This window comes from Heterodontus francisci, chromosome 24 (assembly GCF_036365525.1).
Source record: "Heterodontus francisci isolate sHetFra1 chromosome 24, sHetFra1.hap1, whole genome shotgun sequence".
Lineage (NCBI taxonomy): Eukaryota > Metazoa > Chordata > Chondrichthyes > Heterodontiformes > Heterodontidae > Heterodontus > Heterodontus francisci.
The window spans coordinates 36,317,734-36,331,523 of NC_090394.1; the positions used below are offsets into that span (position 1 = coordinate 36,317,734).

Here is a 13,790-nt window from a genome sequence, read left to right on the forward strand (position 1 = left end):
CCGGTACTGGCAGCCATCCCAAGTCGATTTTATGGCGGCTAGCTGCAATTTGCGCGCCTTATGGAGTTCCGAGGCGAGACACTGGTGGAGAGGAGGAGGACTGAAAATATCAGGGTGGGAGGGGAGAGCAGGGAAAACCTTTTTTATTGGCTGTTGGGATGGTGGGAAGGGGTTGAAGGGCAAATGTGACGCGGTTTGGGGGGGGAAGTTCGGGGTGGGAATAAATTTATTGTTTGTCATATTGACCTATAAAACAACCATTGGGGGGTTGGAAAAGGGCCTCCAGCTTTTGATTATTTTTTTCATTAAAAATTAACAATCATTTCTCTTTAAGAATTCAAATTTTTGCTAAGGGCTCTAAGCCCTTTAAAAATGGTGCCAGTGCCTGTGCGGTGGCACCGGACGCCATTGCCAGGAACAGAGCAGCTGCACCCTTTACGTCATCGGGGGCGGCCGCTCCGCCCCCTCCATTTAAATGAGCCCCCATGCAAAATATCGCAGGGGCTCGGCGGTGGCTTCCGTGTCAGAAGGCCGCCGAGTTCAAAATTCAGCCCAATGATTCTGACAATCCAGTACAAATCATCAATGCTATTCCTTTCCAACAGTGTCAGTTGCCCTCTAGCGTCGACCCAATCCACCGCCTTCTTGCACAAACTAGCTCATCATAATCTTTTAATCTTTTAAAAACTTTTTAATTTGCTACAGCAATGTTACTGCAGTTCTCGAAGGATGGAGGTGTTCGATAGAGACGGCAGCAGATGGATTCAAGTATTACCAGGCAGCTCAAGTAGATTAGCAATGTCTTCACAATCTCAAGAGAATGCAATACCCTTGCAGAAACCAGTACCTCTATTTTCGTATTGTAATAACATAAAATAATATATAAAATTTTTTTGCTTAAACTTACAAGTTAAACTTCCAAATTCTGCTTCCAGTGTCATCTTCCTAACTCCCAATTTCCTGGTCTGAAACTTGCCAGTTTATTTCTGTTTGGATTAACAATTTATTTTCCTTCCTTCCGCACAGGATGACACTGAGCCTGATCTTCCCTGTTTTGTTGCACCATTTTCTGGCAGTACTGAGATGGGGGAGGGTGGAAAATTGGGGACCGCGCTATACTGAACAAGCCTTCCCAATTTGAGCTTCCATTATTAGAAAGAAAGAACTTGCATTTTATATTGCACCTTTCACAACCTCAGGATGTCCTAAAGCACTTTACAGCCAATTAAGTACTCTTTTGAAGTGTAGTCACTATTGTAATGTAGGAGGCACTGTTTACAGCAAGCTCCTACAAACAACAATATGATATTGACCCAATAATGTTTTTTTTTAGTGATATTTGTTGAGGGATAAAGTGAGGGAGAACTTCACTGCTCTTCTTTGATATGGTGGCCATACGTTCACCTGACAGGGCAGACAGGGCCATGGTTTAACATCTCATCTCAAAGACAGCACCTCCAACAGTGCAACACTCCCTCAGTACTGCACTGGAGTGTCAGCCTTAATTTTGTGCTCCAGTCTCTGTAGTGGGACTCAAACCCACAAGAAGCAAGAGAGCTAGGAACTGAGCTTTGACTGGTTCTCGATTATTAGTCAAACAGCCTTTGCTAATTTCCCTAATATTTTTGTAAGTAAAAATGAAAAATTTCAAAGAAAATTAAAACAAAACATACCATTTTTAAAAATTGCTCTGCGGCCTTGCCCCTCCCTATCTCTGTAATCGCCTCCAGCCCTACAACCGTCCAAGCTCTCTGCACTCTTCCAATTCTGGTCTCTGAGCATCCTCGATATTAATCGCATCATCATTGAATGTCATGGCTTCAGCAGCCTAGACCCTTAGCTCTGGCATTCCCTCCCTAAACCTCTCAACCTCTTCTTTAAGATACTCCTTAAAACCTACTTCTCTGTCCAAGCTTTTGGTCACTTGTCCTAATATCGGTGTTAAACTTTGTTTGATAATGTTCCTGTCAAGCATCTTAGCATGTTTTACTACATTAAAGGCACTATATAAATGCAAGTTGTTAATTTTTCTATGCTCTTTTCCTCCTTGGGTTGCTTGCAGCAGTGTCTGGGAGATAAATATTTAATTCCTGGAGACTCCAGGACAAACCTGGAGGGTTGACAATCCTATTTGGGACACCGTTTGACCCCTGTGGGTAGCAGCGGCCATTTACTGCTTCTGCGGCGAGTCCCCAAGCAGGGGTGAGGGGTCCGTGGAAAATACTTAAAGGGTCCTGACCCCAGTCCAGGTATACTGAGGCTAATTGTAGCTGCTGTACCACTGCCCCTGGTCAGATCACCCATCAGACCAGTGATCAAAACTAGAACTTTATTACTTCTGTGGAGAGAGAAACAGAGTTAACCTTTCAGGTCCGTGACCTTTCATTAAACCATCCATGCAGTTTCGGTGAAAGGTCACAGACCTGAAATGTTAACTCTACTTCTCTCTCCACAGATACTGCCAGACCTGCTGAGTATTTCCAGCATTTTCTGTTTTTATTTCAGATTTTTAGTATCCACAATTTTTTTGCTTTTGACCTTATTGCCTCATTATGGCTTTGGTGTGTCAACAAATTTAGGAGACTACAGGATGCTTTATTATTATCCTCCTTTGCTACGTTAGAATGCTTTTGTGTAAATCACATTGAAATTTAATTCACATTGGTGACGAACATTACAAATCACCTCTTGCAAGGGGCAATGCAGTAACCCTTATTATGCTAAATAAATGGGAACTCCACATGGTTAGTACAAGTGCTGTGATTGATGCTTTCATCCTTACTATGCTGAATAAATAGGAATTGTACATTGTACGCACAGCTAACACTGCAGTGATTTAATAGCGTAAGCATCAATCACAGTATCAGTTATACTAACTGTGTGGAGTGCTTCCTTATTCAACTGGACTATAGTGTTAGCACTACTGCACACTGTTAGTATCATAAACACTGTGATTGATTCTTTCCCCTTTTGCCCCTCACCGACTGAGGGCTCCATACAATTAACAGAGCAAACACAGTTACTAATGCTTTAGGAATGAAAGTGCAGGAAGATTTAAAAAGATAGCTGGAATATAACAGCAAGGTGAGTCAGCTGGTTACTGCCCCCAACATCATGCCACTGAGTGCCAGCTGATTTGATCCTTGCCCGACTGAGCTGATAAGGAGCTCAGCCATCAGGAGGGAGGAGGTGACACTCAAGAACCTCCTAGTGGTTCACTCAGGAATTACATTGCAAACAACAGATTACTCAAAACAGTCGAGGAGAGCTTAGCCTTTCATTTGATCCATACTACATATAATCTGAGGACATGCCAAGTCTAAAATATAAGAATATACCATCCACCAGATCAATGTGCTTAAACATCCATTTGCTCCATCACCAATGCACTATGACTGCAAAAAAAGAGACTTGCATTTATATAGCACTTTTCACCATCACCTGACGTCTCAAAGCGCTTTACAGCCAATAAAGTACCTTTGAAGTGTAGTCACTGTTGTAATGCAGAAACACAGCAGCCAGTATGTGTACAGCAAACCCCCACAAATAGCAATGTGATAATGACCAGATAATCTGTTTTTATGATGTTGGCTGAGAGATAAATATTGGCCAGTACACTGGGGATCACCCCCCTGCTGTTCTCCAAAATAGCGCTATGGGATCTTTTCCATCCACCCAAACAGGCAGATGGGACCTCAGTTTAACGTCTCATCTGAAAAACAACACATCAGGCAGTGCAGCACTTCCTCAGCTGGAGTGTCAGCCTTGACTTTTGTGTTCAAGCCCTGGAGTGGGACTTGAACGAGTGTGTACTATCTACAGGATGCACTGCAGTACCTCCCAAACCTGCAACCTTTACCAGCTAGAAGGACAAAGACAGCAGATGCATAGGAACAAAGTCATCTCTAACTTCCCTTCCAAACACTTTTGTTTTGATCACTGTTTTGGAATGTCTGGTGGTTGTGAAAAGCGCTATATAAAATGCAAGCCTTTCTTTTCAAATCACACACCATCCCAACTTGGGCATAGATCTGCCATTGCTTCATCATCTTTAGTTATTTATTTAGAGATACAGCACTGAACCAGGCCCTTCGGCCCACTGAGTCTGTGCCGACCAGCAACCACCCATTTATACTAACCCTACAGTAATCCCATATTCCCTACCACCTACCTACACTAGGGGCAATTTACAATGGCCAATTTACCTATCACCTGCAAGACTTTGGCTGTGGGAGGAAACCAGAGCACCCAGCGAAAACCCACGCGGTCACAGGGAGAACTTGCAAACTCCGCACAGGCAGTACCCAGAATCGAACCTGGGTCCCTGGAGCTGTGAGGCTGCGGTGCTAACCACTGCGCCACTGTGCCACCCTAAAAAAAAAAATGGAACGCTTCACAAATTTGCATGTCATCTCTGGGCCACAATCTGGTACTCCCTACCTAACAGCACTCTGTGAGCACCTTCACCACACAGACTACAGCGATTCAAGAAGAAGGCCCACCATCACCTTCTCAACAGCAACTGGTGATGGGCAATAAATACCAGCTTTACCAGTGATGCCTAGATCCCAAGAATGAATAGAAAAATAAATGCACATAATCCGGAAGAGGTACTATGTGTTCCTGTGTTCCACCCCTCTCAAACACTGGCCCCAGCGACAGAGTTCTGTTGCACAGGTGCTGGTGATGCCTTTGGAAACAGACATTCAGGGAAGCTGTTCAGCTGTCAGTGCTCGTCCCAACCTTACGAACGTAAGAACTGTGACAAACGGGAAAAGACCCTCTGGTATCCAGCCCATCCTACACAATTATGATGCCTTGAGCATCATAATATATACACTCTTCATCTCACCCAAAATCATGTTCTCCTAGGAGCAGTAAGAAAATAGATTTAAAAACTGAGGCCAATTTGGGAAAAAGAAAAATCTGGGAAATTCCTCAGGGGATCAAAACTAGTTCAGGAGATCACTCTGGCCCTGATGAATAGTCATATATAACCTACCTTAGGTGCAAGGTGATCTCTGCCCTAGTCAGAAATAAGATCTGGCTCTCACTTGAAGGACAGAATTGTTAAAAAGTGACGATTGATTCAATGTTACATCTGATTAAAACTGCCACCTTCATTCGTACAGTGCAAGGTGGAGAGTTTGAGAGATGCATGCTGTAGTGATTGTAGATTGAAGGAAGCTCAGGGGAAGATGGTTTCAATCATTCCACTACATTATAAACCAATCTCAATAGCACACCCAGCAAATTAGCAGGTGGCACTCAAGACTCACTCAATACTTTAGATTCATTGTGTAGCTTACATACTCATGCATTTCTAACCAGTTTTTTTTTAAATGAAAAGAATGACAGGACAGAGATCTGTTAGTAGTTTCAGGCTTCATTTCTGATAAATTCACTGGCATGCCCATCTCCTAACCTGCACAAGTCCCATTCACCCATCACCCATGTGCCCACCGACCTATATTGGCCCCCAGTCCACCAACGTCTTGACGTTAAAATTCTCATCCCTGTTTCCAAGTCCATCAATGGCTTCGCTCCTTATCTTTATAATCTCCTCCAGCTCTACAACCCTCTGAGATGTTTTCACTTGTCCAGTCCTGGTCTTTGTGCCTCCCCGATTTTAAATGTTCCATCATTGGTGGCCATGCCATCAGCTGTCTAGACCCTAAGCTTTGGAATTCCCTCCCTAAACCTCTTTGTCTCTCTACCTCTCTTGCCTCCTTTAAGACACTCCCTAAAACCTACATCTTTGACCAAATGGTCACCTGTCCTAATATCTCCTCTTGTGATCCAATGTCAGATTTTGTCTGATAATGTTCTGGTGAGACACCTTGGGATGTTTTAAAGTGTTAAAGACACTATTGTTATGATCCCCGTGGAGATCACCAACAAACCAAATGAATCGAATCCACTGACTGACCGCAATTTAGGAAACAAAAAACAGACAAAATTTCACTTTTATAAGTTTTACTTTAACACTCAAACCAAAACTAACATAAATTAAACATGAACTAACAGTTCAATCATGGTTGATATATCTTAAAGGTTACACGTTAATTATCAAATGCAACAAAGGTAGACCTTACAAGTTCTCTGAATTGTTCTATCAGCAAGATGGTGCCAAACAGTCCCACACTACAACGAAATCAGGAACTTCCTCGGGTAGTTTTCCAAGTCCTGTCCTCCACGATGCAGATACGGAGGTAATGATGTCCCATCGATAGTGAGTGGTGCAATATTCACTTTAACGGTTTGGTCTTGTCACCTCTCGAACAACCTCAGTGTCGCCCACAATCGTCCTGATGGCATGGTTCTGTTCAGCCCTCAGTCCAAGCTCCTCTGTCTGCAGTCAAAACAACTGCTCTAACCTGCTGCTTTGTTGTCTGTTTCAAACCCAAGCAGCTTCTCTGGAAACACAGAAACCTGCAGCTCCCAGCTTGTCTCTTTAAAACAAAAGCTGGCTGTTATTTGTTTCCAACCACACAGAGTTCTTCTAAACTGAAACCTGAGCTCCAGTCACATGTCCCTGATCATAAGACTTATGTGTTTCAAACTGGTTAGGACCAGCCTTGTTTCCCTAGAATTCTCTGTAGCTTTTAGTTTCATTTCCAATGAATGACTGTCTCAGAAAAAAAACACAAGCTGTGTAGAACTCAGTCTGCACACGAAGACTCCATCACACTATAATAATGCAAGTTGGTTTTTATTACTGAAGTGATGAGGGAGCACAAAGAAAATACTTACGGATGCAATCACTGGACAATTTCACTCCTTTCCTTTTCCACAATGCATTTGTTATTCCCAAACCTGGCAATAAATTGGAAATCTGTGGTGGAATATGGATATCTTTTTGTCACTCCTCAGTTTAGAAGGGGAATTCCCCCATTCCGAACTGGGCTAATTCAAATTTATTAGGAGCAGTATTCAGCAGTTGCAAATTCTATTCATGTGATCTGGTCCTGTCCCTTGGAAGAAAGAAAGACTTGCATTTAGCTAGCTCCTTTCATGAACTCACAGTGTCCTAAAGCGCTTCAATGCCAATTAAGTACTTTTTGAAGTATAGTAACTGCTGTAATGTGGGAAACACAGCAGCTAGTTGCATAAAGCAAGGTCTGGGTAATCTGTTTTAGGTGTTAATTAAGAAATAAATATTGGCCTGGCCACTGAGGAGAACTTCTGCTCTTTGTAGTGCCATGGGATTTTTTGTGTCCACCTGAAAGGACATATGGGGCCTTAGTTTAATGTCTCATCTGAAAGACAGCACCTCTGACAGTGCAACACTCCCTCAATACATCACTGGGAGTGTAAGCCTACATTATGTACTCATGACTCTGGATGGGACTTGAACCCACAATCTTCTGACTCAGAGGTGAGAGTGAGGACCTATCTCCATACATATTAGTACAGGGGCCACAATCTGCTCTTTATGAATTCCCACATTTTATCATGCCATAATTTTTCAGATTACCACAGGTGTGAGCAGTGGGGATGTCTTTTCCTGTCTATGAGATTCTTTGTTTCTACCCTTTTTTTGAGTTGGTTTTATGTGCCCTCTCTTGAACTGTGTGGGCGTGATGTACATCCCTGCATTTTTTTTTATAGAGATACAGCACTGAAACAGGCCCTTCGGCCCACCGAGTCTGTGCCGACCATTTATACTAATCCTACACTAATCCCATATTCCTACCACATCCTCACCTGTCCCTACATTCCCCGACCACCTACCTATACTAGGGGCAATTTACCTATCAACCTGCAAGTCTTTGGCTGTGGGAGGAAACCGGAGCACCCGGAGGAAACCCACGCAGACACAGGGAGAACTTGCAAACTCCACACAGGCAGTACCCAGAATTGAACCCAGGTCGCTGGAGCTATGAGGCTGCGGTGCTAACCACTGCACCACTGTGCCGCATTGTTCATTCTGTGGCCATAGAACCTGGCTTGTGTAAAACCTCAAGGGAGCAAGAATGAAGGGAGGGAATAATCGATAGATCCAGAATTTGGGCGGATGGAGGGATTGATTCAACAATCATGAAAGAAAGAACTCGCATTTTTATAGCACCTTTCATGGCCTCGGGATGTCCCAAAGCACTTTACAGCCAATGAACTACTTTTGAAGTGTAGTCCCTGTTATAATATAGAAAACACAGCAGCCAATTTGCACACAGCAAGGTCCCACAAACAGGAATGTGATAATGACCAGATAATATGTTTTTAGGTGTTTGTTGAGGGATAAAACTGGCCAGGACTTCGGGGAGAACTCCCCTGCTCTTCTTCAATATAGAGTCCTTGGATCTTTTACATTCACCCAAGAGAGCGGACGGGGCCTCGGTTCAACATTGCATCCAAAATACATCACCTCTGACAGTACAGCACTCCCTCAGTACTGCACTGGAGTTTCAACCTAGACTTCAAGTCTCTGAGTGAGTCTTGAACCTGTAATCTTCAGAAGGGAAAATACTACTCACTAAGCCACAACAAACAGCTGGGTGGTGCAGCCCATTATTTAAGTCTCAGCAAGGCAATTTGACCATAGAAGGTATCACGGCCAAACCAGGTTCTTCCATCCACCATGTGTACTTTCCAGGAGAGGATAATGAGTAGGATCATGGTTAATTGTTTTTTTTCCATCTCGCCTAAGGGTGCAGAGGCTAGGTGAAATATCCTGATTAGGATCAGCGAACTCATTATTGAATCTGAAACTTCCTGGTTTATATCTCAGTGTAACATACAATTTATCCATTGAGTCATCTGGGGAGCTAAGGGCTGGGTGTTTCAAAGCAGATAAATAATAGTAAGTCTCTTGATACCCCTTGTGAGATGGAATTTTATTAAAATGAGGAGAACTTCATATCTGGTCCCAGCAGGCAATATTACAACTTTCCTCTGATGTTAAGTCCTGTTGGAAAAATTGGAAATCCCCAGTAGGATAGCAACTATCCAAACCTCTGCCTCCCATCTCCTGGTTTTCAAGTGGCATGGAGTTGTGGAAATCTTTCCAGAATAACAAATTTGTCAGATTTCCACAATTTCAAGCTATTTAAAGAGCAGAGAATATCACACACAAAAGAAAAGATAAATCCTGTGGTATTTCAATTAAAAAGGCCCGATTAACTTGGGGACCAAACTCTAGTAGGAAATAATTATGGTCAAAATTGATCTCAAATCAGCCTTATTAAGTTGTCTTTTCTTCCCCTCCTCAGGAAAACCAAGACAAGCTGTTGAAACTATCTCAAGGAATGTCTGCAGATGGGGACACAGTGCACAAAAGAATTCAAAGAGAACTGTGTGTAGCGAAAAGCTGGACAAGGAAAATGTCATGAAGCAAGCAAATAACTGCACCTCAGTTTAATAATTAGCATTCATAAAAAAGTATGAGTATACTTTGAACCCTGCAGAATATCTCAACTTGTTTAGCAGGTGGGTGCGATTGAAAGTCTTTGCCCACAAACTTCTAGAGCACAAGGGGATGGCTCTGCACAGTCTCGCTCTCTGGGTCTCTCTAGCCTCATTGATGAATGTTGTTGGAGTTTATGGTGACTGCTGGCTCATTGAAGGAGAGAAAGGATTCGTGTGGCTGGCAATTTGTAGCCAAAACCAGCCCCCGTACGAATCCATTCCTCAGCACATCAACAACACGATAGTGGACCTCCGATTGAACGAGAACAAGATCAAAAGTATCCAATATTCCTCACTCAACAGGTTTGGCAACTTGACGGAACTCAATTTGACCAAAAATGATATTTCCTACATTGAGGATGGAGCTTTTTCTGCCCAGTACAACCTGCGTGTTTTGCAACTGGGATTCAATAAGCTTCGGAACATCACTGAGGGAATCCTGAGGGGGCTGGGCAGGCTGGAATACCTCTACCTCCAGGCCAACCTTATTGAGGTGGTGAGTCCCAATTCCTTTTGGGAATGTCCCAACATTATGAACATTGACCTGTCCATGAACCGGTTGCAAACATTGGAAAGTTCCACCTTCCTCGGTCTCGGCAAGCTCACTACTTGTGAACTCTACGGCAACCCGTTTTACTGCTCCTGCGATCTGCTGGGCTTCCTAAAATGGCTGGTGCAGTTCAACAACACCACCAGGAGCTATGATCGGATGCAGTGTGAATCCCCATCTCGTTATGCAGGCCACGCCTTGCTGAGCCAAAGCCAGACGCAGAGCGCCTACAGCTTGCTTGTCTCGACCTGCGAAGACACCTACACCAGTGACCCCAAACTCATGCCTACCTGGATGCCCCCGACCACCACCACCTCAGACAGCCCTTGCGGAGCTGAAGACTGCTCCTCAGGCGAAGATCCTACTCCCATTATAACCTTTCACTCCCCAACCCGTGAAACACAGGCACCAGCGATTAAGGTAGAGCATGTTACCTACACGACTGCTACTTTGTTGGTGCAGATCCCCCGTCCCTTCAGTAAAATGTACATCCTGGTGCAATACAACAACAGCTTTTATGCAGACATAAAGAAGTTGCAAACAGAAAAGGAGATTGTTAAGCTGGATAGGCTCCAGCCCCACACTGCCTACACATACTGCGTGGCATCTATCCGGAATGCCTTAAGATACAATCAAACCTGCATCACGTTCTCTACAGGAAGCGACAAGACGAGAGGCACTGTGCCGCCACCGTCAACTGCCACGCACTACATCATGACTATCCTTGGCTGCCTCTTTGGGATGGTCATAGTGCTGGGGCTGGTGTATTATTGCCTTCGCAAGAGGCGGCAACAAGAGGAAAAGCACAAGAAGCTTGGCAGCATGACAAAGACCATCATTGAGCTGAAGTATGGGACAGAGATGGAAGCCAGCACTATCTCCCAGCTGACCCAGAAACCAATACCGCCCTGTGAGGCTGCGCCCAGGATGCCTTTCCTGCCATCATCAGGGGACACCGAGTCACACAAGCTTCAGGAGCTGAGCGAGACACCCAAGAGCACCAAAGGCAACTACATTGAGGTGAGGACAGGCGAGCCTGCCGATCGGAGGGACCCAGAAGGAGGTGGACAGAGCCGGAGTTCTGCCACAGAGATCTCAACCATCACCAAAGAAGTGGATAAGGTGAACCAGATCATCAATAACTGCATAGATGCACTGAAATCAGAGACCGGCTCTTTCCAAGGTGGGATGGCTGGGGCCATGGCTTCGGTGGACCCCCAAGTGCTAATGATCACTGAGCAACCCCAGGGCAAGCCGGGGTTCTTGTCCCCCATTTCTAAGGAAAGTTATCACCCACTGCAGAGGCACAGCAGTATAGAGGCGACCCCCAAACGCCCCAGCACCTCCTCCAGCGGCTCTGCACGAAGCCCCAGGTCCTTCCGCTCCGAGGCCTCGGCGCCAGGGCACGCCTGCAGGTCCGAGGCCCAGTACATCGAGAAGGCTTCTCCGATTGCAGCCAGCAGCCCGGCCGTGGTCCTGCGAGCGCAACAGCGCAGTGAGCACCGTCACTCCTACACAGGCCGGTGCCAAGGCGAGCAGTCACTGTCAGAGGAGCCGAGCGGCCGCAGCAAGCCCTCCATCCTGGATCCGCTCAGCCGGCCCCGGCGAGACATGGTGTACTCCCAGCTCTCGCCTCAGTACCATAACCTTAGCTACACTTCCAGCCCGGAGTACAGCAGCAAGCCACCCCTGGGCATCTGGGAACGCTTCAGACTGCACAAGAAGAGGCACAAACAGGAGGAGGAGGAGGAGTACATGGCAGCGGGACATGCCCTGAGGAAGAAAGTGCAGTTTGCCAAAGATGAGGACCTGCACGATATCCTCGATTACTGGAAGGGCGTCTCCAATCAGCACAAATCTTGAGTACTTGAGATATTAAGAGACTAAAATTGGACCAAACAAAAACTTTACAGCTGCTGTTTTTAACCTGACCAACTCTACTGTTCTTAAAAACTTTAGCCTCTCTCACAAGTCTGTGCACCAAAATCCTCCAAACTGAACTCTAAAATCTGTACACAGGATTTTTAAAAAATATATATAAATATATATATATATATATATATATATACATATAAAGGACACCCAGAAGCCTTGGAATATTGGATGTTATTTATCGCATGACTCTGTCCTGTGACTGTGACTCACTGTAATGTACATGGGGCATTGTTCATTGTACAATGTACACCGTGACTGGACTGTGCCGTGTAATTGTAGCTCACACACTGCTCACACCTTGCATTGTACAGTAATATTTACCAGTAAAATCTCCCCCTTACCCCTGCAGTTCTGTACAGATAAATTTCTATATTTGCAATGATGTTTCTGGATTTTTTTGCCTGTTTGTATCAGGTTTTAATTGCGGATTTTACAGAACAGTTTGTTTGGTTTCCAGTGAATGTCTGACAACTGGCCCCAAGCATTGGATAAAACTGGACTGGTGAAAGAAATGGACTGAATGATTTCTTCTGTCACACTCTCTGTCTCATTGGTCCAAGTCATGGGTTCTCTCAGACAGAGTAAAGTCTTCACTGCCAATGGGACACAGAGAGCTCACCACCCTAACGGGGGTTAGTCTGGTACTGTAGGCGGAAGATGTAATGCATCATAAAATTTTGCTAAATTGAAAGGCCTAGGTGAAGTACTTGGAATACTGTGTATAGTCCTGGTCTCCCTGTTATGAAAAGGATATAGAGGTACTGGAGAAGGTGAAAAAAAGATGCACAAGGATGATACAAGAATTGAAATAAGATACTTATTATGAAAGGTGGAACAAGCTGGGGCTTTTTTCTGTAGGGATGACACGACAGAGGTGTTTTAAATTATCTAAGAGGTTTGATAGGGTAGACATGAAAGAAATGTTTCCACTCTCTCCCCAACAGTTAATGTATATATATAAAAGCAAAATACAGCAGTTGCTGGAAATCTGAAATAAAAACAAGAAATGCCGGAAATACTCAGCAGACCTGCTGAGAATTTCCAGCATTTCTTGTTTTTATTATGGTTAATATATGTAGTCTTTGTACTGTAACTGGACTAAGTGATATATAAGGCACAGTCTCAAGTACTATACGCATGCTATGTATACACTGGAAAAAGCCCAACGTATCAAAACCATCTTCAACTCTTCCTAACATCGATTCTGTGTGAAAGAAGAAAGAAAGCAAGCCTTTCATTTCTATGGTGACTTTTACCGCCTAAGGACGCCCCAAAGCACTAAGTACTATTGAAGTGTAATTACTGTTGTAATGTAGGAAACATGGCAATCAATTTATGCACAGCAAGCTTCCACAAAACAGCAATAAGACAATGACCAGATAATCCGTTTTTAGTGATGTTGATTGAGGGATATACATTGTCCAGGACACCAGGGAGAACTCTTCGAAATAGGGCGATGGGATCTTTTAGGCCCACCTGAGAGGCCAGGCAGGTTTAGGGATGAATGAGGGTGAAAGCTGCATCTTAGGGGAGTGGTCTAGACTGTCTTTTCTGAACAGCCTGTTCTGTACCATTCAATTGCTCAGTGGTTCTCAGCCCCACCCCCATGGCTTTGCTTTCAATGAAATGTTAAAACCAAGATTTCATCCTTCTGAGATCCAGGTGAACTTTAAAAATCCAATGCCACTGTTTAAGAATATTGGGTTCTTCCAGTGTCCTGATCAACATTCCTCAAGCAACACCATAAAAATAGATTAACTGGTCATTTGTCTATTTCTGGTGGTGGGATCTTACTGTGCACAAAATAGTACTCTGTTAAAAAATATTTGGGATAGACCTTGACTTTGGGTGTTAGTATAAAACAGGTGACTTTAATGAAAATATACATTGGGAGAGA

General features: G+C 44.2%; 1 protein-coding gene across 1 annotated transcript; it reads left to right on the forward strand.

Moving 5' to 3' along the window:
• The first annotated feature begins 9,478 nt into the window (after positions 1 to 9,478).
• LOC137383666 (protein ELFN1-like) lies at positions 9,479 to 11,821 on the forward strand. Its single transcript, XM_068056823.1, has one exon. It carries the CDS (start codon positions 9,479 to 9,481, stop codon positions 11,819 to 11,821), a length of 2,343 nt encoding a protein of 780 aa, XP_067912924.1.
• The last annotated feature ends 1,969 nt before the right edge of the window (positions 11,822 to 13,790 follow it).